At 55.4% G+C, this 22,762-nt stretch overlaps 1 protein-coding gene across 2 annotated transcripts in view; it reads left to right on the forward strand.

The window, feature by feature from the left end:
• ILDR2 (immunoglobulin like domain containing receptor 2) overlaps nucleotides 1-22,762 on the forward strand; it is a 51,237-nt gene that overhangs the window by 17,802 nt on the left and 10,673 nt on the right. Inside the window, exons 4-6 of one of the 2 annotated variants that reach the window (XM_053916119.2) lie at nucleotides 12,344-12,400; nucleotides 14,820-14,966; nucleotides 16,265-16,441. In XM_053916119.2, coding sequence (XP_053772094.1) covers nucleotides 12,344-12,400; nucleotides 14,820-14,966; nucleotides 16,265-16,441 — 381 coding nt within the window. The remainder of the gene's footprint in view (nucleotides 1-12,343; nucleotides 12,401-14,819; nucleotides 14,967-16,264; nucleotides 16,442-22,762) is intronic. The other variant, XM_053916120.2, reaches the window with a different exon arrangement.

Raw genomic sequence — 22,762 nt, forward strand, 5'->3', positions numbered from 1 at the left:
TTTCCCGGCATTTAAATTACTACGAGTGGAAGAATCCATCAGGGGCTGTGAAAGCAACAGAGTTAGATGCTGGTTAACTGAAGCAGAAAGGGACTCATTGGAAGGAAATCAACGTTGCAAGGAAGACCGGAAAATCAGTCTCTGAAAAGGATGCAGTATGTTAGGGGACACTTGTTATCTTCTGGAAAAGCAGCCCCCCAACCTCAAGGACCTCCCACGGAAGCTGGTTACTGCATGTCGTCCGAGATGTGGGTAGGAGGCCCACCCGGTCACTCCCTTCCGGGCAGTGGTCTAGGGCTCCTGGCGTCTGTGCGGTTTGGCCCTGCTGTGGTGAGACCTTTGCTCCCAGCTGCGCAGAGAGAACGGGGAGTTTTTAGAGGCCAGGTCTGGTACAGACACAGGTCTCTTCTTGCTCTTTTGTACGTGCGCAGAGAGACAGAATGTTTTGACGATCACAGCATGGTCCCTGTCCTGCCCAAGGTGCTCCAGGGTCCATGCAGAGAGAATTGATGGCCAATGAATCAATTCAGTCATTTTGGGTTTTTTTCCTGACCTTGCATTTTCTCACTTAAGAATCAGTCTCAGGAGAGAGAGTCCAGTTGGCCCAGCTTGGAAAATCAAGGGCTCTTGGAGGCTGATCTCTCAGGATATGAAAGAGAATTGATGTCCCAAAGTAAATGGGGGCACTTGTTTTTCTTTTACAGAAAAAGGAGACAGAAGGTAAGATGTCCCGGATTATTATATGGCCGCCAAAGTGACGCCATCACTGTGTCTACTGCGCATATTAACGTACACTGGTAACAGGCTGCCGCTCCCCAGATGGCCCTGTTTTAACCTCCTAGGGTGGGGGAGCGGGGACCATCTTCCTCATTCTCCAAGTGAAGAACTTAATGTGCAGGCTTTGTAACTCCTCTCCCAGTGAAGAAGCGGGGTCCACGGTCAGACCCTAGGGTGTGGGTTCCTGGCCTCATCCCCTCCCCAAAGGCCCCCGACCTGCCTCTGTCAAGAAGCTGGAGCACGCTTCTTACAGTGTGGCTGCTGCTCCAAGTCACAGGGGACGGACGACATTTCCTTGTCCCAGCTCAGCTTTAGGACTTCACTGTGGTTCTTAGTAAAACTTCCGGTAACCGTTGACCGAGGCCCTCACTTCAGGGCACGGCTGTTTCTGCAAAGATGGCTCCCGCTCCAACGAGCATGGGCCTCCCCTCCCCAGACACCCGGACCATCCGCAATCCCCTACGGATGCTGCTTTTCATGGGTTCGGAAACACCCGAAAACAAGTGATTCCGAGAAACGGAGGGCCGCTGCACACTGCCACCCTACGGAGCGCCTTTCCACGTCTTTGTGGCGATTCGGACGGCACGACCATTCTGAAGCTGGGCACAGACCTTAGAAATATTCAGACAGACGTGCGGGACTGGAAGGCCCAGCCAGCACAGTCACAGAAGTGGGAGTGTCCAGAAACCTGCCACCCCGAGATTAGACGTGGGTCCAGGACAGGCTGTTTCTAACCTGGATCCCTGCCACCGTTTGGGAGGAACAAAGTCCCCTCGGGCAGCTCCGGCTGGCAGGGAGAGCTGCGCTGTCCAGGAAGGCTCAAGCAGGGAGGTTATTATTTCAAAATCTAAAAGCAGTTCACCTTGCTCTTCCTTCTTTCTATACACAGGATGAGGGACTGATCTCTTCCGCCTGATGTCGCCGGTGGTCGCTTGTTTTTTTGTTTTTTTTTTTAAGGGCCTTTAAGCAGAAAAAGGAGGGAGAGGTGCAGGCGGAAACATGGCCGGATGCACATTCTTGCCTCTGGCCCAGGAATAGACTAAGAGGCTGTGAACCCGGGAGTGTTCAGATCAAAGCTAAGGAAGACTTTGCTAACACTAAGTGACGGTTTTGGAAATGGGGGTTGGTTGAGGGAATTTACAGGCAATTTACAAGCACTCCGGCTCCAGGGGGATTTCGACAGGATATGGAGACAGTCAAGGTGGCCCGGAGTCCCGCCCGGGCTTTCGACTTTATTTAAAAGTCCACAGGTTGCGGAGTTAATTCTCCATATAGGGCTATGTCTGCCTGAAGTCCTGCTGTCTCGTTCTGTTTTAGAAGAAAATGAGGCATGTTTCTTGTAAAAGTTTCAAACAAAACAGAAGAGTACAAACGAAGAAAATAGCTCCTAAAATCTCACCGACCGCAGCAGAACCTCACTGCAAGGGGCAGACCTGGGTCGGGGGAACTTTCCGGCTCAGGGAACCGAGAGGTCCCAGGGTCTTCCCAGCTTCAAGCCTGGCACGTGCCAGCGTGCGGCATGTTTTAAAGACCCTTGTCCCCTCTGTGTCCTCCGTGTCCCCAGACGCACTCTCTCTGGCAGACCCAGGCCCCAGAGCCTTCTGCACCTTCCACCTCGGGAGGCTGCTTCCTCCCTGCGAAGGTCAAGCCCTGGGACTACCTCAGTTTCCCCGGCTGTCCCCGTTTCCTTCCATCTCCCATGACTCCCAGGACTACAGCATGTAGCACCTAGAGACAGGTGTGTGTGAATTCAAGTCAGGCTGCCCGCCTTCCTGTGCCCAGGATTGTTATTCTGGTCGAAAATGAACCTTCCTGCCCATGCGTATTGAAAACATAGTAAGAAATGAGGGAATTCTTGGAAGGGACATCTCAGACCTGGCACTAGGGATTAAAAGTTTTTTCCCAGCGACCATTGTGTACACTATGATACAGCTTTCAGGTGTACAACGCAGCGATTAGACATTTATATAACGCATGAAACGGTCCCCCGGGTGAGCTGAGTACCCACCCAACACCATGTGTCATTCTGCAGTTATTACCGCATCACTGGCTGTTCCCGCGTTGTGGAGGGAACTCGCTTCCCAGGCCGCGCAGAAACGCTCCGGGCGCTCACCCTGTGCCAGCCCCGCTGTTGGGACCCCGCCCCCACCCCACCCCCAGGACGCTCGTGCTGGCTGTTGAGAAAGGGCTACTTGTCGCCAGGGCTCCCCTCCCCCTGGTCCTCTCTGCCAGCACAGCCCCGTACTGCTAACCAAGGAGGTTTGCCAATTAAAAGGGCTCCCAGAGTTCCCATGGCAACAGCCTCCTCGGAGGTCTTTGTTGCGGCTCAAACCTTGATCTCTGAGAGCGGCTGCTGCTGGAGCGCTGGAAGATTTACAAACAGAAGGGGTTAGAGTTGGCGGGGAAGGGAGGAAAAGTCCTCTCCTGGCAGAAGGGAGAGCAGGCGGCAATTAGGGAGCCACGCTCTGGCCGCAAACCGGGGTGCCTTCTGTGGAGCACCTTCGGAGTTGGCTGGGGGCCACGTTCTCCTCTGTAGACGGGATAGCGCTTCAGACGACGGCCCGGCACAAAAGACCGAAAGTGGGGTTGATTCTTGGAAGGGGGTGGAAGCCCCCTCTCTGTCCTCCGTGGACACCTGGGCCCTCAGATTTCTACGAGAGCTGAGGCAGTGGGGACGGAAGATTGAGAAACCATCAGCCCTGTGCCTGTCCTCCCAGCCCTCTTTCTGGAGCCTGGCCTTGGCCTTGAGCTGACCTAGCTGCCTCTGTTCGTCCTGGTTTTGAGAAGAACCAGAAAAAGGAGTTGAAGGGATGGAGGAGAAGGAAGCGCCGGAAAAAGTTAGCCAGGTGTCAACTAAAACCTGATTCTGTCCGTGACTGTCGGCAATGAGCGTGGACCGTGGCCAGAGAGGAGCACAGCTGTGGGGTCTCCCAGGACTGGGCCCAGGCTGCTTCCTCCTTTCAGGAGGCCGCTGGGCCCTGCAGACCACCCCATAGCACGCCTGCTGCCTGGCTCTTTCACTTAAATTCAACCCCCACTTCTGCCTGCTAGGTGCCCGGCACAGGGAGGGTTCAAAGTCAACAAATAGCACTGTCTTGTCCCTCCAAAGACCACTGCCTGTTGGGAAAGAGAAAAATTCTATTTCTGAGACAATTAGAAAACACAAAAAGAGGTGATAACTGCGTTTGATATTACATATCCAGGTTCTCGCATCTCAAGAGGGGGCTGTTTGGCCCCCGAGAGATGTTGGGAAATGTCCGGAAGCACCACTGGCTGCCCCCGGGGGGGGGGCACAGGACAGCCTCCTACACCCCGCAAAGAAATATGGGGCCCAAACTGTCCCCAGTGCCAGGGTCTCGAAATCCTGACTTGTCCAAACAAAGGTCAGTCTGGGTACTGCTTGAGGTGCCCCGCAAAGAGCAGGCTTTGGGGTGCGATGCCCCAGGACTCGGTGGACAGCATAGCCTCGGACAGGTTTCCTTCTCGTAACAACGGGGCTGGAGCGGTTAATAAAAGTGTCGTGGGAGAACCGTTGTGAGGACGGAATGGCGCATAATCAGAAGGCAGTAGGAATGCGTTGTTCCCCTCTCCCACCCTCCAGCCCCCCACTTCTCCTTGCCAGCGTGCCACCTCTAATGCAAGGGACCCTCCGCAGGGGATTCTTCGTCTAGGACCCCTGCTAGAGAGCCAATTTTCCTTCAGCCGGTCCACAGACGGGCCTTCCTGAGCCAGCTGTGAACTGGCAATCCCAGGACTAAGAGAGTCCCGTTTTCCCGGTGACTGCTGTGTAGTACCCTGCCAGCAGGACCCTCATCTGCCCCTGGGCGTCTCCCAGCCCATGGACTTTAGGATGTTCTGTCCCAGCATGCTGTGCTTTGGTTGCTCTGTTTGGGCTGCTGTGAGAGGTCCCCAATTCTCAGTGGATGGTCCTCCGTTAATTACAGGGTGGTCACTACCTAAAGGCAAGGGGTACGTACACCCAGGCCATTGGAGGAAGTCTGGATGGCTTTGGGGAGCACCTAAGACTTGGGTTAGGATCTGCGTGGCCCCGGAAAGCCTAGATAGGGCGACTTTGTGATTTATGTCTGAACCAGGAGACTGTGAGGGTGAGAAGGGGAGACACTTACTAATTTTCGTCAGGATATCTGCATCAACTGGCAACGTCTAGGCCAAGTGATATGGTGGTTGCCCCATCTTTAGAGATGACCGCTGTGAAGGTCCCCCCGCCCTTGATTGGCATGAACTGAAGTTCCAGAGGAGCTGGGGGCAACTTGGGGTCGCTCAGCTGCCCCCGCGGAGCTTCCACCCTCACCGGCCTTTCATTTTATTCAGGAGAACCTACCCTGTGCATGTCTCCAAGTCAGGGCCAGCCAACACATGGTGGCTTGCATATCTGCTCATTGAGAGATGGGTGCTAAGATTTCTGCAGGGTAGAGGACGTCCCTTTAGACTCTTCCACGCCTGGGGTGTTACGAGAATTAAGGGGGTCTTGCAGTGCCCCGTCCCAGGTCTCAGTCCCGGATGCCCAGCCCCCAGGCGCGCTGCGGTACGCTCAGCCTCCCCCATGCTGCAGTGGCAGCCTCAGCCCGCCTCACTTGTTGCTCATCGCGGTGGGAGGAAGCTGGCCTTCAATTACAGCACATTCCTGCAGCCTTGGTTGCCGTGGTGACGAGCGTGCTGGAGCCACTGGGTCAACCACCAGCCTCATTGTGGTCGGTGGACCCTGGCAGCAGACGCTGGAGGCCTGTGTGTGCAGGAGAGGGGGTGTCACCGAAAAATCGGCTCAGCCCTACACAGAAAGAATGGCAGCCCTTGGAAGCCAGTCAGGGGACAGCCACCCCTTTTTTCTCCGAAGCCAGCTGCCGCTATTCAAGTGTGCAAGTTTGCGTTCACACGGAGAGGGGGCTGGCCCTGGAGGTCGGACAGCCCCCATGGCAAGGGGTGTGCCCTCCCTGTCTGCCCCTGGTGACCACCGGGGCTTTGTTGGTTAAGAAATCTAGCCATTCTTGGCATCTTTGTATCCAAGGTACCTGCTCCAGTCTCACCATGGAGCCCAGCCCAGCAGGCTCAGGAAATTCCCCAGGAATCACACCCAGCAGCTCAGCTTCCTTCTTCCATTAGCCCCACCCTACTCCACACCAGTTTTTCACCCCCGGCCACCAGGAGCTGTTACATTACTGGTAACATTTTATATCTCTCCACTCCCCAGGGCAGGGCGCTGGATCGTGCCGCACCATGCAAAGGCAGAGTGCTTTGCAGTTGGTTTTCCTCATTGTGTATTAGTTTGTGGGGCAATGAGGCCACAGACACATGTGAGGGGCGCTCGCTGCAAAGACAGGAGATGCGGAAGCAGCTGCTGCACGTGTCCACATTAAGGACAAGCCAGTCTTGAGAGAAAGTGAGGTATTGGGGGGGAAATGCAGGATTGGGGTGCAGAGGTCCAGGTTCTGTTCTCAGTTTGATCGTGAGTCAGCTGTGTAGACTTGGGTCAAGTTCATAACCTCTCTGAGCCTTGGGTTCCTGAAAACAGACCTGTCAAATCTGACTCTAGAATTCTGTGTGAATAGGAGTCAGTGATTTGAGCCGACCTTACAATCACTGCCCAAAGCCCAAAGAGTTTGTTAGCAGTTAACTGCAGACGGGCTGAGGGTAGTCCTTTGATGGGGAGAACTCAGTGTCAGAGTTGCTCGTACATTTAAGCGAACTGAAGTGTGAAAGATACAGAAAGAAAGAGGATGCGCATGAAAGGCTTACAGACATAGCTTATCAATATATACATAGAGGAGAGGGGCTGGCGCCCCCCTGGTGATGGAGAGTCATGCGCTCTTATTGAATGCACGGTTGCCATGGGAATACAGAAGAAAAACAGGGACCCCTGGGGAAGTTTCTGATCTATTTGAAATTCCAAATAGCCGAAGAAACAAGTTTACGCTTCCAACGCCAGTGAAAGGCATCCACTCTCCTCAAATACCTAGAAAAGAAACACTTGTGCCCCTGGCTGGTATAGCTCAGCAGAATGAGCACCAGCCTGCAAACCCAAAGGTCGACAGTTCGATTCCCAGTCAGGACACATGCCTGGATTGTGGGCTGGGTCAGGGGAGTGTGAGAGGCAACAGATCATGTTTCTCTCATTCTCTTTCTCCCTCTCCCTATAAAGGGGGAGGTACCATACATCCAGGTACATCCAGGGGGAGGGTACCCTCTCAGGAAAGCCGGCCGAGGGAGGAAGCCCACATATTAGATGGGAGAAGAGGGAGCTCGGGGAGCAGGGGAATAACCCCCCATGGTCCTGTACCAGCACATTGGCGAACCCTAGGAAGATCCCAACTTACTAAGTTTGGCGAAATGAAGGAAGAGAACCCTGCTGCCAGCTATGGCGCCCTCATAAGGACAAAGGGTTCGGGGCTGGGATTTAGGTTTTTAAGAGTAGAGACAGGCTTAACTTTGTAAGCATATTGTATCTCTGAAATGGCTTAACTTCTGAAATGGCTTAACTTTGTAAGCATACTGTATCTCTGAAGTGGCCTGGTGGTTTACAACTTGTGGGCTATGGGGTGGTACTTCAGCCCCCCTGGATGGTAAGACGGCATTTGGGGATGGTCCCATGCCTAGAGGCTGCTCCTGGCACTGGGCCAGGAATAGCGCTGCGGGAACGAACGGTTCCTTCCTGTGCATATGAGGAGCCTGTTTCCGTCGGGACGCACAGCGGATCAGATGCCAGCACAGCCCACAGTGGGAGTTTGCTACGGGAAACAATGCAAGGGCCTGAGGGGTGGAGGGGCCCCCACTTGCAGGGCTGCTGGGGACACCAAGCCTCGAACACAGCCCCTGCCCCGGAGGGTTTCTGTCCCTGTGTGAAGACGCGCCCTGCGGGTGTGTCCAGTGGTCCTCTGAGCGTGGCGGACACTCCTCCCCCGGGCAGCTTTCTTACGGGGCCGCGGACCCAGGTCAGTCTCGGAGGCTGTGTGAGGTGCAGATCTGAACAAGGCAGCACAGTCCGGCGTGGGTGAGCTGTTCTCTAAGGAAAGAAGGGGAGTAAGTCCTGCCTTGGGGGACCTGGCCCACCACGAAGGGAGTCTTAGAATCTCGGGGAAATGTCTCCAGGACGGGGTTTTCTGGGCAATGTGCAGCGCTAATGCCAGGTCTCTGGGGGAAGGCCCCGGGACCAGGTGGCACCCAAGGTCAAAAATGCAGGAAAGCCCCGTGAAACCACTGCCTTTGGCAGGAAAAACGTCCTTGACCTCAGTTAAGTCTTGGGACGAAAAGCAAATGGCTGACACGGAGTTCTTACACTCACACTGCCAGAGGACACGGGGCACAGGCTAGACCGGAGCCTCTCGAGTCTGGGGATCTCGTCCTGTTCCCCCTGGGCCTCCGCCTGGTGCAACACGCGTCCCTCTGTTGATCGGATGAATGAATGAGCTGGAGACACTCCAGAAGTAATGGTTCCCAGGAATACGACCACGTTCTGCGGGGATAAGGTTGCTGCTGCCGTAGGGGACGGTGGAGGGACGACGTGTAAGTTGTTCGATCCGCAGTGCGTGCTTCTGCCCTGGTTGTCCGACCGGAGGTCTGCGGATATTCTGGGCGATGACGCTAGTGGCGCTTTGGTATGAAACTGGCGCCCCTGTGAGCTTGTGCCAACGATTCGCTGCCTGCGTGGTGTAGTTGACTCGTGGGGAAATTGCTTAAAAGTACTGGGTTCTGCAAGGTTCGGGGGAAACTGAGTGCTTGCAGGAACACTGTATTTTCTACTAATAGTTTGAACTGCGAAAAGAGAAAGCGGGGCCTTCTGCTGGCAGGGTCTGTCCCTCATCCCTTTCTCAGATATTCAAGTGACGTGGAATCGCCGCTCTTGCGCCGGACGCTGGAGGAGCGAGCATGAGTCACAGTGTTGGCAGAGTGCTGGGGAAAGCAGGCGTGTGTTTGCTGCGACTGTTGCAGTGCTCCACGGACAGGCCTTCGTTGGACGTGACCGGTTAGAACAGGAAGGGAAGAGAGAGCATTTCCACCGGCAATGGCATTTCTCCGGAATCGCTAGGCAACAAGATGGAAGCAGAATGCTTTTCAGAAACCCACGCTTTAAAACACCTTTAATCCAGGGGAATGTAAGTCACGGTGTGAAAGCTGGAAACCTGCACTCTGTCCACTGTGGGCGTGATGGCGTGGCACTGTCCACTCTCCCCAAACTCTGACTGGTCTTGATTCCAAAGACCTTTGACTTTGCCCTCTGGACCGGGAGAGTGCATCACCCGGCCAGCCAGGGGCCAGCCACACTGATGCACCATGGGAAGCCTTTCTGTTGGAGCGACGAGCTTTGTGAGTCCCCTGTCTGCCTTCCTGACACCGCCTCTCCTTATTTTAGTTTTTTCAATGACAAATGTAAAAAAAAAAATCTGAAAAATGAAAGCCCCGTCAGCGTGCTTTCCCTGTGCTCTTTCCAGCTCCCTGGAAGTAGGAGGAGCCAGCAATGTGGTGTGTGATGCTTTCAGCTTGGGTCCCAGGCGTGAAGAACGTATGTGCACTAACATTCCGGGTGTAGAAGCAGGATCAGAAGACCGTGGAGGTCACCAAAGAGCCTGTGGAGGAATCCAGCTTTCGTGCTTTATGCGTGCTCGGCGGTGCATGATCTCGGGGCTGCAGACAGCCCCAGACCCAGTTTGTATGGCTTATCTGGTGTTCTTTAAAAGTCTTGAATCAGTTGCAAACATTCAGACATCAGGATATTTCACACAAACAATCTGGGCTCTGGTTCATCGTGAAGGCACATTTGTCTGGAGCAACAGCTGGCCAGATGTGGGTAGTGGCAGCCCCTCCAGATGCATGACCTGCCGTTTGCCACGCCCCCAGACTGCATGGGCTGCCCTCAGATTTGCATTCCCTGCTGGTCCCTACAGACCAGAGAGTTGCATCTGCAACTCAAGTCACTGAGTTTCAGATTTGAGAACTAAAAATGTCCTAGCCAGGGCTGCCTATACCGGGAGTAAAAAGGGGTTCTGTGAATAATTCCACCAGGACAGGCAGCGTGAGCTAGGACTGTCCCCGGCAAACCAAGCCCCATGGTCTCCCCACCTACAGCCCACTTCTTTGGCTCACGAGAGCGTTGAGGCCCAGGAAGAGGAAGTCGTTTGCCTGTAGGAATCACCATGGAAACACCAGTCCAGGGCTCTCTCCAATATGACTCGCTCCGTAGGCCTCATCTGAGCACCGTTCCCCCATAAACGTCTGGGTTCTTACAGTTAATTACCGCCACGGCTAACTTCCTGGGGGACACACAGATCGGTAGCTTGTGTCATCGATAATATTTCTATTGTGAGTGTAACCAATGACTTGGGCTGTCTCACATCCACAGAGGCTTCAACACTGGTAGGCTGGAGAACCAGAGAGTAAAAGCAAGAGAAACTTCTTCTTTTACTAGATACAATAAGGGAAGTGCTCATTGTCCAGGGCTTTTGGGGTTTATTTTTGTTTATTTTTAAAGTAAGTATGTGATAACTGGCTTGCTGAAAACACTGTGTATTGACTTCCTGATCATGGCCTCCTGGCTGGAAATTAATATTAACTGTGCCTTTAAGAGAGGGCCAAGATCCCAAGTTCCCAAATCCTCAGCCGGCTGGCGATTGCTTTGCTGAGTCTCCAAGAGACGTTTGTACAGAGAACACTCCAGATGAGACCAATGGACGCGCTTCATCACTGCCCAGACGTCCGCCCCGAACCCCAGTCTGGCCTCCCATCCTAGAACACTGGACCAGACCCGTGTGAGCTCCTCTTAGCCTCTTGTGAAGGCTCGGGCTGAAACCTGGCAAGGGGCCCGCCCTGGGGATGCCTTTCCCAGCGCCTCCCATGGCTCTCACGCGTCCCCCCGTGGGGCCTTGTGGGCGGCAGACCCTTCTGAGCATGTCAGCCGCGCACACAAGGGACTGCAGACGGAAGGGAGCTCTTCTTGCCCCAAACCACACCAGAGCTGGCCTGAGTCCCCCACTGGGTCCCCCACTGTGTCCCCCACTGCGTGCTTCCCGTCCCTGGAATGAACTCTGGTCCTGACAAACTTTCGAATGCGGCACCATCACCCCTGCAGGGACGCATTTACCACGCTGGCCTTGGATAGCCGAGGAGAACCAAGGAAAAGCAGAGGGAGCAAAAATCCCTTTTTCCCGAGTCCCTAACACCTTGTCCTGGTCCAGCATCGCCCCCCTAACAATGGCCTGGACCCACTCCCCTTTCTCCGACCCCCTTCAGAGCTGCTTTTCTGTGGGGGCGGGCGGAGGAGCTTGAGAGAGGAGAGGACAGTGCCCAACCATGACCTTCCGGTTCCAAGTATAAACCACACACGCGAGTGACTTTCTCTCTGGGCCCCACCTGCAAACTTCACCAGGAATGGAATCAAACCCCTCCACACGCATGAACCAGCGGGATGGAGCTGATCAACCGAGCCTTTGAAGTGTCAATATTTGGGCTATACTGGTATAAGTAAAAAATACCATTCGATTCATGCTTTTTACTCTTTCGATGTGACGACTAGAAAAGTCAGAATGACCCGTCACTCTGCTGCTCTGGAAGCATGTCACGCACACACACGACACCGCATTCAGGGGCTGCAGGGACCTTCTGCCAGCCCAAGCACGGAAGGCGGCTGCTCACTCGCGGTTTCCCAGGGCTCCTTGTTTACCAGCAAGACCGAGGTGCGGCGCAGGTGTCTGGCGCGGGCGCACGTCCCACCAGGCCCCTGACACTCCCAGGGATGGGAGAGCGTGCGAGAGCGGTGTCTACAAAGCACGCTAGTTTCGGGAAGGGCTGGCCTCCTTCCCCAGGTCTTCCAGGGACCCGTTTCCTGCAGGGCTCCTGGCCAGCGGGAGCCTCGGGCCACCTGCGCTGACACCAGCGCCCAAGCTTCTCTGCCACACCGGGCACAGGGCACCCGGGCCCACACAGCGCCCCCTGTGGGCGCGCCCTACTGTCGGCAGATGCACGGAGGATTTCCGAAGCCTGAAGGAGCGTAGAGGAAGCAGTGTGTGCCGGACCCAGCTTCCTTCCTCCTTGCCTTTGAAGATTTTAATTGTTGAACGATCTCTAGGCCATAAATAGAATCATGTAGTGAGAACATTCCGAGTTAAAATCTGCCGTGCGCTTTGTTTTTATATGGACTTAGGGGTGTCTGTGGATGTTTGGAAATGTGGGTTGAATGTCTGGATGTAGGTGGGTTGGACTTTCCCAAAAAACGTGCAGAGAAGGAAGTAAAGTGAGTGGAGACGTGTGTGGTGGTCTGCTCCAGCAGGTTTTCCCAGTTAAGGCAGAGATTTCCTCCGCCTATAAATAGTTGGAGCAAAAGTTCTGTGTCTGCTTCCACCTGATGCAGGGCGCCGGCTTCCCTCACATGGCTGCCAGAGACGGACCAGGAAGGTCACTCTTTGGACCGAGCCCAGCCGCTGCTGCCATGGGCCCCATGTGCCACGAAGAGCGTGGGTCAGTGCCCGGCGTGGGGACGGCGCCCACCACAGCCAGGCTGCGGGCTGTGTTTTCCCTGGGAGTAACCTCTTTCCTTCTCTTTCCCTTCCACCTCTTCTAGGCAGGACAGGGCTGCTTGCTGATCTCTTGCCCAGTTTTGCTGTGGAGATTATGCCAGGTATTCAGTCACCGAACTCTTTTATTTGCCTACTTTGCTGTCCCTCCATCTGTCTGGCTTCTGCATTAGTCACTAACTGCTCCCTTCAGTGTATTCACACCAGTGTCTCTACGTGTCTGTGGTCTTTTCCAGGATGAACAACTAAGCCCGTTGGGAGAGACTTTGAATTGTGTATCTTCTGTTATTAGACCCTCAAAGAATAATGGGAATTCGAAATGGGCTGAGACAGGGACCCAGTTCCTCCGAGTCAGGCACACAGGCTCTTCAGCCCCCTCCCTGCCCACCTCCGTGTCTCAGCCACACGCAGAGCTCTCCGCATCCTTAGCCGAGTCATTATTTGTCTGCATTCCTTACGCCCTAAGTTATCTGTTTACCCATTCGTTAGTCTGCAACCACGTTACTCTGAACTGCTGTTTATAACTTCGGCTCTGCACCCCTCCCTCCTTGGAGGGATGCACCTACATACCTGTTCTGCTTTGTGTACCACTTCAGGGCCTTCTGGGGCCCCTAAGTCCTTGGGGAGTGTCTGTGGACCATAGGTCAAGGACACTTGTCCCAAATGCACACCTCTGACTTTTTACGCAGCTTGAGTTGAATGCACCAGCCTAGACAAGCCAATGTGAGTTTGCCATGGCCCAGTAGCCCATGTAGGAAGAAGGCTCAGAGACAGACCAGAGGGAACCACGGGGGAGGGCACAGCCAATTGCAGGGAGTAGGGACGGGTTCTGTCTTGCTTTGGAGGGGTTTTGCCCAAGGTTTAAGAGCTGCCTGATAGTTAAGAGCTACAGAGAGATACAAAACATTCCTGGCCATTGCTTTTGACTCGATTCAAGGTTTAAGAAACATCCAGAGTCTTCCCAGTTGAACTCCACTCATTATTTTTCCCAGAATTCTTTGGGCTCTTTCCCCTTCGCTGACCAGCCCAAATATAGACATTCTCTTATTCATGCTGAGCCCAGGGACACAAAGAGCTGTCTCTCTGTGAGCCCCCTTCTCCAGAATTGGGTCAGTTTGTACCACTCGTTCCCCACACACAAAAGAAACAATGTTACCTTGCATCGCTACTTCCAATTAGACATCCACATACCCCAGTCCCAAGAAAGAGTTACTGTATTTTTCATATCTGGTCCTGGCTGCCGGGATTCCCCGCCCTTTGACTGGAGAACCCTTTTGTGGGTAACATTGTTTGTCAGAGGTAACCGGTCAGTCTCTTCCCCTTGACTGCCGGACCCACGCTGTGGCCCCCAGGCCCATGCCGTGGGCAGGGCCCCCTCTATCTCAGGGTGCACGCTGTGACTACATTACTCCTACGACCCAGGGCACAGCTCTTGGCCATACGTTGTCCTTGGCAGGACACTCTCTAGCCAGGCACGAGTTCTTCTCATCCCCTCTGAAGAGAGTGTGACCAGTTAGTTTGAACGAATTTCAGCAGGATGAGCGAGGAGGGACGTTCAGGAAACAGAAGTTGCTTTCTCTCTGAGGAAATTACATTCTCAATGAAGGTCCCCTAGCTTTACCATCACCACACAACCCTTTGTATAACAAAAATGCCACTGAGTGTCCTTTTCACTGAAGGAATATTGAATAACCCAAACTTAAGAAAAACAACGCGTACTTAAAGTCCATTGCAGAGGGCTTTTTGGTCGATGATTTTCTATCAAAATGAATGGCTCTAATCTTGTAGCTGTTAAGGGAGGTCAGAGGTCCCTGCAGTCTCCCAGGCCCCGAGGGGGGGGTGGGGGGGGCGGGCCCTATAGCAAGTTCCAAAAGCGAGGGGTGGGGACAGTGTCTTCTCTATTTAAAACCCCTGTCCCTCCTTGTCTGTCAGCATGGTTTGCTGGACAGGTACACGCCCTGACGCTGAGCGCAGCACAGGCATTCCAGGGGCAATGGGCAGGGAAACGGATGACACATAAGGACCTGGACCACCTAAACGTGTTCTGATTTAGGCCGGATAGACATGGAGACATCTTTCTCAGGACTTACACTTTTAGTGACAAGATTAATGTGACTCCCCAAAATGTGTGTCCACAGAACCCACCACTTCGTAGCTCAGCAAAGTCCCCCTCCTCCAGGCACGAGTCCTTCTGCCCTTGTCCCATGCTTGTTCTGACACTGTGGTCAACACGGTAAATCCTTTCCGCTGGGGGGGGTCCCTGAAACCCCACCCGGTGACCCTGTGCTGGCCAGTACACGTTCTCCATAGGACCGAGGCGAGGTGGCGTTCGTCTTCTTGGTGCCCCAGCCCTGGGAAGGTTTGTACATCTCAGTCACCGAGAGCCCCCTGAGTTTGGAGGCTCTGTGCCGGGTGACGAGGTGCCTTCCTCCCCAGGCCCCCGCAGCTCCTGCCTATTGGCAGGGAGTTGCCAAGGCGCGTGCCCATCCGCCCTGACGCGGCGTTCTCTTTGCGTCCTTCCAGAGTGGGTGTTCGTCGGCCTGGTGATCCTGGGAGTCTTCCTCTTCTTCGTCCTGGTGGGCATCTGCTGGTGCCAGTGCTGCCCGCACAGCTGCTGCTGCTACGTCCGCTGCCCGTGCTGCCCCGACTCCTGCTGCTGCCCGCAGGCCTGTGAGTACGGAGCCGTGGCTGTGCACCCCCACTCCCTCCTTGGCCTCCTTCCCTCCCGCCCGCCCCCCCTCCCCATGTCACTCATTCCAGATCCAGCCCCCTGCGGGGAGCCCCACCTCCCGGAGCTCACCGTCCTTGTTTGCCTTTCGCCACCATTCACCTCTCCATGCTTCTTGTCCACGCCTGTCACCCGGCGTTCGGGGTGTTTGTTGACACTAATGACGACAGGAAGGGCAGGTTCAGGATGGCGAGGTTGCGGGTGAGGCCTCTGCCCTCTCTCTGGGGCATTCGAACCCGAGGGGAGGGAGCCGCCTCTGGTCATGCCCCAGGCAGAGCGTGCAGACCGCCGCCGGGCACCATCTGGCCGTGGATGGGGTGCATTTACTCTGGTGCCCAGATGGTGCGCGGAGAGACCAGTTCCCAAGTTCACGTGCTCACGTGACTGGCCACGCCCAGGTAGGCGTGGAGTTTGGAGCCCGCCACCTCGTGTAGGAGAGCGACACGTGTGTTTAGCGCCCCCAGGAATAAAGCACTTTCCGGAGGAGTCAGGGGTCTGCTCTGCTCTCGGGCTCACAGTGGGCCCTGGGCAGGGAGCTCCCCGCTCGCCCCGCCTCTCTGGAAGAGGCACCGCTGCCCTACATGCAGCCCGGGCAGCCCCAGCAGAGGCTGCCCGCAGCCAGTGTGGTTAGGGGCGGGCCGCTGCCACAGCTCCCAGTGCCGCCTGATGACGCAGTTGCCAGGTACTCAAGACCGTAATTTCTGATGTCGCCGCCTCCTGACGGAGCTGGAGGAGTCCCAGGGAGTGGGGGAGAGTGCTTTCGTGAGGTGATTCAGGCCTAGGAGAACACACCCACAGGTGCGCACGTCGCATGCACAGTGCGCACACACACAAACACATGCCCGCACATACAACACAGGCACGTGCGCCCACACACGCACACACAAGCGCACACATGCAAACACATGTCCATGTGTGTGCACACACGAGTGCAGACACGGGGTGCATACGTGCACATGAACGTGCGCGCTGGCACGTGCTGTGCGTGCACACGTGGATGTGTGTGTGTGCATGCATGCTCGCAGGTACCTGCACGTGTGCGCCCCACACAAACACACGTGCACATGGCTGCACACAGAAGCACACATGTGTACACGTGCACATGGGTGTGCATGAGCGCACACACATGCACAGGCACACACCCAGGAGCTCCCTGGAGCGCACCCTCAGGGGCGTGTGGCGTGAGGGTTGTGGAGGGCGGGGCCGTGTAATCTCTCTCGCTCTTCCTCTCCCTCCACAGTGTACGCAGCAGGGAAAGCAGCAAAGGCCGGGTACACTCCCTCTGTCTCCCGTGTCCCCGGCCCCTACTCCATCCCCCCTGTCCCCTTGGGAGGAGCCCCTTCATCCAGCATGCTGATGGACAAGCCGCACCCACCTCCCCTGGCTCCAAGTGACTCCACTGGAGGAAGCCGCAGTGGTAAATGTGGTCCCAGACCGCCCTGCCCCGCCCCCCCTACAGGCTGGTCCCTAGCTGAAGACAGCCATGCGCTCAGGGACGCCTCTTCGGGGACAGTTGTCTCCTCTCCAGAACTTAGTAAAATCCTGTCCTCATCCCTGCCCAAGGCGCAGAGCTAACAGACACCATGAGGAGCCCCCAGAAGCGTGGGACATGGCTTGCGTCTTGGCTGTGTGGCCCAGGCAGGGGGAAAGGATGGGCCTTTGTTAAGACAATTGGGTGCTAATGAGCACGGGACTGGGAGAGTCTAAGAGAGTGAGCTCCAACTTCAGGGAAGAGGTGGGACCAAGCTGGGCCTGGAGGAATGGGAGGATTGGGCGAGCTGAGTGGCGGGAGGGGGGGGGCACAGAGCACCCCCAGGAGGCAGCAGGGCGGGAGCCAGAGCTGGAACACACTGTGTGTGTCAGATGGCGTCCAGCTCATCTGTCTGGCTCCCCAGTGTTGTGGAGCCTTGAACCCCCTTCCCTAAGAAGAGCTGGGGCTTGGTGCAGTGGCAGGTGACAGTCACGGCAGACAGAGTCCTGAGTGGGGAGGTGACCGGCTGATGAGGCAGGTGGTCAGTGGGGGAGAGTGGAGTCGGACCCCCCGACTGAGATGTGACTGAAGTCGTTCGGGAGGACACGGGAGCCTCTGGATGGAGACAATGGGAGTTGAAACCAGTGGTTAGTCAGACAGACGCTGGGAGAGAAGAAATACGGCTTCTCAAAAGTACGGCTTTGGGGAATGGAGGGGAGGGGCCTGGAGACTCGCCCAGTCTCCAGTGGTGTGTGAGACACTCGCAGGCGAACTTGTTGGGAAGGCGCCCCCTTCAGGACACAGGGAATTGTGGTTATTGGCTGGGGTGCAGGGGTGGTGGGGCATTTGACCGTTGCCTTCCTGGAGATGCCCGAACAGGGTTACAGAGCAGTCGGGTTGGAACCGTATTGGATTTCGGTGACTTCCACATCCCGAGATGTGGATGGGCCACCGGGGTGGGGAGAGCAGACATTTCTGCCCTGGAGGTTCCTGGCCCGGCCGGTTCCATGAACCATCGGTGCCACCCGTGGGAGGGGTGGGCGTCCTTGGGGAGTGGGCAGCACCTGTAGGTTTTCTCACCCTGGAACTAGTGTAGAATGCCCCCCACGCCTGAGACCCCGAATGGGTCACAGACTGAGCAGTAAAAGCTAACAATGGGGACACATGGAATTGGAGAGAGAAAGACAACAAGCCCACTTCCCCAAAGGATGGGATGGGGCAGAGAAACGCTGGTGGAACTGGCTCCTGCTCTGCCTGCCACTCCCCTTCTCCCCAGTCTTTCTCCTTCTTCCTGCAGGACCCTCCCCGTCCTTTTTAGTTAGGGAGGCTCATCATCAAATGGTTCCTCTACCGAGAATGGCAGACCCTTCCCTCTCCTGTTCCCCACCTCTCCCAGCGCCTGCTCTCTGCAGGGCTGTCATTTGGGCCCATCTGGCCACACTGACAGCTACAGTTAGAAGTGGCCTCGAAAATAGGAAAATCTACTATTTCACATAGTGAGAGTCCCCAGGGTAGGTGGCCCTGGGGCCGGCTAACGGGACGGCTCAGGTGGCCTCACTAAAGGCCCTCGTTCCTTCCATCCTGTTCTGTCCCCCCGAGCATTCCCATTATCCCGGGACCCCCACCGCCGGTCCAGGGATAGCACACACTCGGAGACAGAAGACAGAAGCTCCACTGCTTCCCGCTGACGCTTGGCGGTCTTATCGGCCAGGACCGCGTCCCGTGCCCCTTCCTAAACCAGATTGGCATGGACTGATCATGACTGATCTCGTCGGGCACATTCTGTCCTGTGGTCCCTCGGCCACCATCACTGATGACGCCAGCGTTCCGTGTAGATTGTTCTCTGACGCACGCTGGAGATGTTCAGAAACGGGGATTTATGGAGATGTAAATTTGGCCCATTTTGTACTGATGTGCTACCTCGGCATTGGGGTAGTTACCTAGCAACAGTACTTTTTCAGGTTCCATCTGGTCACCGTGTAGTTGGACAGGCGTCTTTGGTGAGCTGTGTACAGGGCAGCCAGTCACCGAGTCGGGGGAGGCGAGGGGCACCGGCTTCTTCTTCCATCCTTCATCGAGGCCGGTGGAGACCTCTCTTACCATGACGGACGACCACCTGCTCCTCCCTGGCTCTGGGTTCATCCCCTCTGTTCTGTCAGAGTTCTGTCCTTCCTGAACGTCCACACTGAACCCTGTTCCCACCTCACGTCTCCAGCCTTGCTTGATTAGTGGCGCCTTCCTGTTAGCATTCAGCACATGCTCAGCCCTGACCAGTGTGGCTCAGTGGGCAGGGCATCATCCTGCGAACCGAAAGGTCGCCAGTTCAATTCTTGGTCAGGGCACATGCCTGGGTTGTGGGCCAGGTCTCTGGTTGAGGGCGTGAGAGGCAGCTAATGAATGTTTCTCTTCCACGCTGATGTTTCTCTCCTCTTTCTTCTTCCTTTCCTCTCTCTCTAAAAATAAATAAGTAAAACCCTAAAGGAAAGTGCTCAAACCCCTCCCACTAAACTACAGTTTGCAACAACCCTGTAGTCCTCTGATGTTGCCTCCCTGTGCCCTTCCGCCTGCTCACTGCCACGCTCCTTGAAAGAGGTGTGAACGTTTGATGTCTCCACGGCCCAGCGAACTGCCCTCTTGCTGCCCCCGTCCCCACCAGAAACCTTGCTAGGTCGAAGGGACCCTGCTCTACCCTTGCCCCCCCGGACTTCTCAAAACCCTCTGCCACCCCGACCCACTCCTCCACGCTGTACTACACAACATTTCCTCCACTTTTGCACGTCACCCAGAGGTGGGCAGCCCCGTTTGGTCCACCGCCCCCTCCCTGGGACACCGTACGGCCTCCCAGGCTGTGGCCATTGGTGACTCGGACCTCCTCTGTCCTCCATCCCACGTGTCCAGTTCCGGGCATCTCCACCGGCTGTCCTGTGGGTGTTTCAAACTCGACCTCTGGGAAACCGAATCCACCTGCTGCTGTGGACATCGGCTCACCCACACCCCAAGTCAGCGGCTGGCGCCACGGGCCACCTACCAGCCCAGAGCAAAAGCGGGGACTCAGTCCTCCTCTTGTCCCTTCCCCCACTTCCCTCGTCTAAGTGGTCGCCACGTCGTTCAGACCACAGCTCCAAATAACCTCGCAGCCATTGACTGTCCTGCATCTCTGCAGCCACTCTCCTCGTCCCCACTGCCCCTCCTCCCCCCGGATGAAGGGAGTCCGGTCCTACCCCGTCTTCCACATCTACTCCCACATCTCCCTCGCCCCCCTCTGTTTGACAATCACATCCACCATCCTTCTCGAAAAAAATTTAAAAAAAAATTGAGTAGGCAGGTAGGATTTTGAAATGTCATTTTCCAAACTAATAAGGATGTGTATCTATATATATGCCTACTGTGTGCACACAGAGAACATGCAAATTCTCAGCATCGCCTCTCCCACGACGGCGCTGCTGGCAGCTGGGGGCGGGAGCTGGCAGCTGTCGCGTCATCCACAAACAGCCTCCCTCAGCGCATTACGCTGGGGCCACGGAGGACAGGGCTCCATCCGTGGGCACCTGCCTTAGGGGCGTCTTTGGTGAGTTTTATAAGTTTCCTCTGGCTGTAATGGAGAAATGCCCTGAAACATAGTTGGGCCTTCACAGGGCCAGAAGTATTAGCTCAAAACCTTTAAGGATAAGAAATTTTTAAAAATCATATTGTGGCATGAGAATGAACATCTCTATATTCCGTCTCCGGGAAAACCGAAGTCGGCAAGGCTGATAAATTAGGAGAAGCTGGCATGGGAGGCCGCACCATCTAATGGTCTTGGACCAGGCTGAACTTGAGAAGGGAGTAAATCGCCCGTCCACCCTAAACTGAAATGGTGCCGGGAATGAAAAAAAGTCATTTTCCCAAAAAACGCTGGACTTTGGCCAACGGTCTGGGACATTCCTTACTGAAATATCACCACACATCAGAGTTCTCTGATCTTCGGACAAATTACCAGTAAAAGTCAACCAGATACCACTCTGTTTATTTTTCAAAAAGTAACGAAGGCCAGTAAATTTCCCGGCAGGCATTTGTGGCCCAGCAGCATGGCTGCCAGGGGCTCATTCGTGAGGATAAAACGAGTAAAAACTGCAAAGCAGCGTTTCTGCAACTGTGCGCCGGGCCGGCTCAGAGAGAGGAGGGCCCATCCGCTCCGAGGGACCGAGACGGGCCTGCTGGTGTTCTGTCTGCTCCTGAGCATGCTGGGGACACGGCCAGTCCCCAGTGTGCTCAGCACAATGAAACTCCTTACAGTGTGCCACGCAGCGGGCTGAGAGCTGACGATGAAAAAAATACCCAACACCGTTTCAAGGGAATGGCGCCTGGCCTTTTCGCTCCTGGAACCAAATGATGCTGCCTCTAAAGTCTCAAGATCGATACTTTGCCTCTGTCCTTTCCTGACAAATGACAGGGATTTAGGTCAAGGGCCTGAAGTCACGGGCCTGCGTGGCCAAGCCGTCAAAGTGGAAGGTCTCTCGGGGAGTCTCCTCCCCCGCCAGGATCAAACCGCTGTCTCCGTCCAAGGCTGCAAACAGTGCCTGTGACTTTTCGGGACCGGAGAGCCTGTGCGAACATAATCCAGTCCTTCTCGTGGTGGCGAGGAGGGGAATTTGTTACCATGACACAGCCCCATCTGAGCTCCGGTCCATGCTGCCGCTAACCCAGAGGTTTCCAGCTGTTGCTCACAGCGGCAGCCACCTCTCGCCACCAGGGGGCAGTCGGTACATCAACACTGTTCCGCAGGGCGACCAGCCCCCCTGCCCACCCCCCATCTCAGCACTTACTACTGACAGCTTCCCATAACGGCACTTCACATATTAAGAATACCTAGAGATAAAGCCTCAGCTACAGGTAGAATCGGCCCCTTCTCTGAAGCCTACAAACATGCTTTACTTAGGAAATGATCATCATCGATAATACTAATAACCATCATCATCATCATCATCATCATCATCATCATCACAATTTACTGAACCCTTGCTGCTCCCTCAAGCTCCCATCTGAGCCCTCTCCTTCCTGGTCAGAATTCTCCACCCGGCCACCTACCTGCATGGCCTCCCCTGCCTCGCCGTGTAATCGCTTGTGATACAGTTTCTGTTCCTGGTTGCCTTTCCATCCGTTCGTTGGTCCACTCCCTCCTTCCCGCACACGAACACACCTGTTTTGAACGTCCGCCAAGTGCCGGGCACTGTGCTGGGTGCTGGGGATGCAGCAATAAACACAGAACTGGTGCCCGTCCTTGGGTGTCCACCGTCTAGAGAGGGAAGCTTGGCCAAAAATGCTCGTTCTGAAGAACGCATTGGCCCCTCTTCACCCCAGGCTGCAGGTCCGCTCTGCAAACACCACATGTTACTATGTGTCAATCAAGGGCCCAGGGTTTGTTTCCCCCCCCCCCAGAATGATGATTCCTGTCCCTCAAGAATCCATGGAAAGATTACACATTTACACAAATAACTTGAAGTGAACTAGAATATACGAAGGGTCATGATTAAAACTCAAACTGAGTGATTTGTGAGTTAGGAGTGAGACAGAGACAGAAGAGATAGAACTTCCCTAGTGATGAAAATCGAAGCCCCTTAGAGGAGGTGACGTTTGCGCTGCCCCCAGTGATCACAAAGAACTCAGACAGTGCCGCTGGTTTGGACTTTGTTGACTTCTCACCATCGACTTGGGGTCCCCCAGTCAACCGCTGGCCTGTCCACGGGCACCCAGCCCGCACCCCCAGCCCTGTGCCGCACCCATCAGCCGGAGCTCTGCAGCACAGACGGAGCAGCTCCGTGGGGTCACTGCGTGTTAGTCGAACTGCCTGTGCAGAGGTGGAAGGCCACGTGGCTCGGTAAATAAAATCATTTCTGCTAATAATTGCCTCTGCGAAAGGATTACAGATGTCACCTCGGGGAGGAGGAGGAGGAGGCACTGAAGGGCATGTGCTGAGATTCGTTTTTTGTTGTTTTTTTAAGTAACGCCACAGTTTGAGAGGAGTGTGGACTGCCTAGCATGCTCCCACGTAGAAACCAGAGCCCCAGCCCAGGCGCCTGTGGGCGTCCCTCGGTCTTCACTGCCAGGGCTGCGGAATGTTCTATTTTAATCTTCCACGTACACGGCTCATCCGGGGGGATTTGTCCACAGCCAGGGTGGCAAGGCCAGAGAGCCAGGGGCACTGGCAGCCCTGTCAACCTCACACTGGGGACAGGGATGATGGAGTCGGGTCACCTGCTCCCGTATCTTGGTACAGTCCCGACGGGA

The sequence above is a fragment of the Desmodus rotundus genome, chromosome 12 (assembly GCF_022682495.2).
Source record: "Desmodus rotundus isolate HL8 chromosome 12, HLdesRot8A.1, whole genome shotgun sequence".
NCBI classification, from domain to species: Eukaryota; Metazoa; Chordata; class Mammalia; order Chiroptera; family Phyllostomidae; genus Desmodus; species Desmodus rotundus.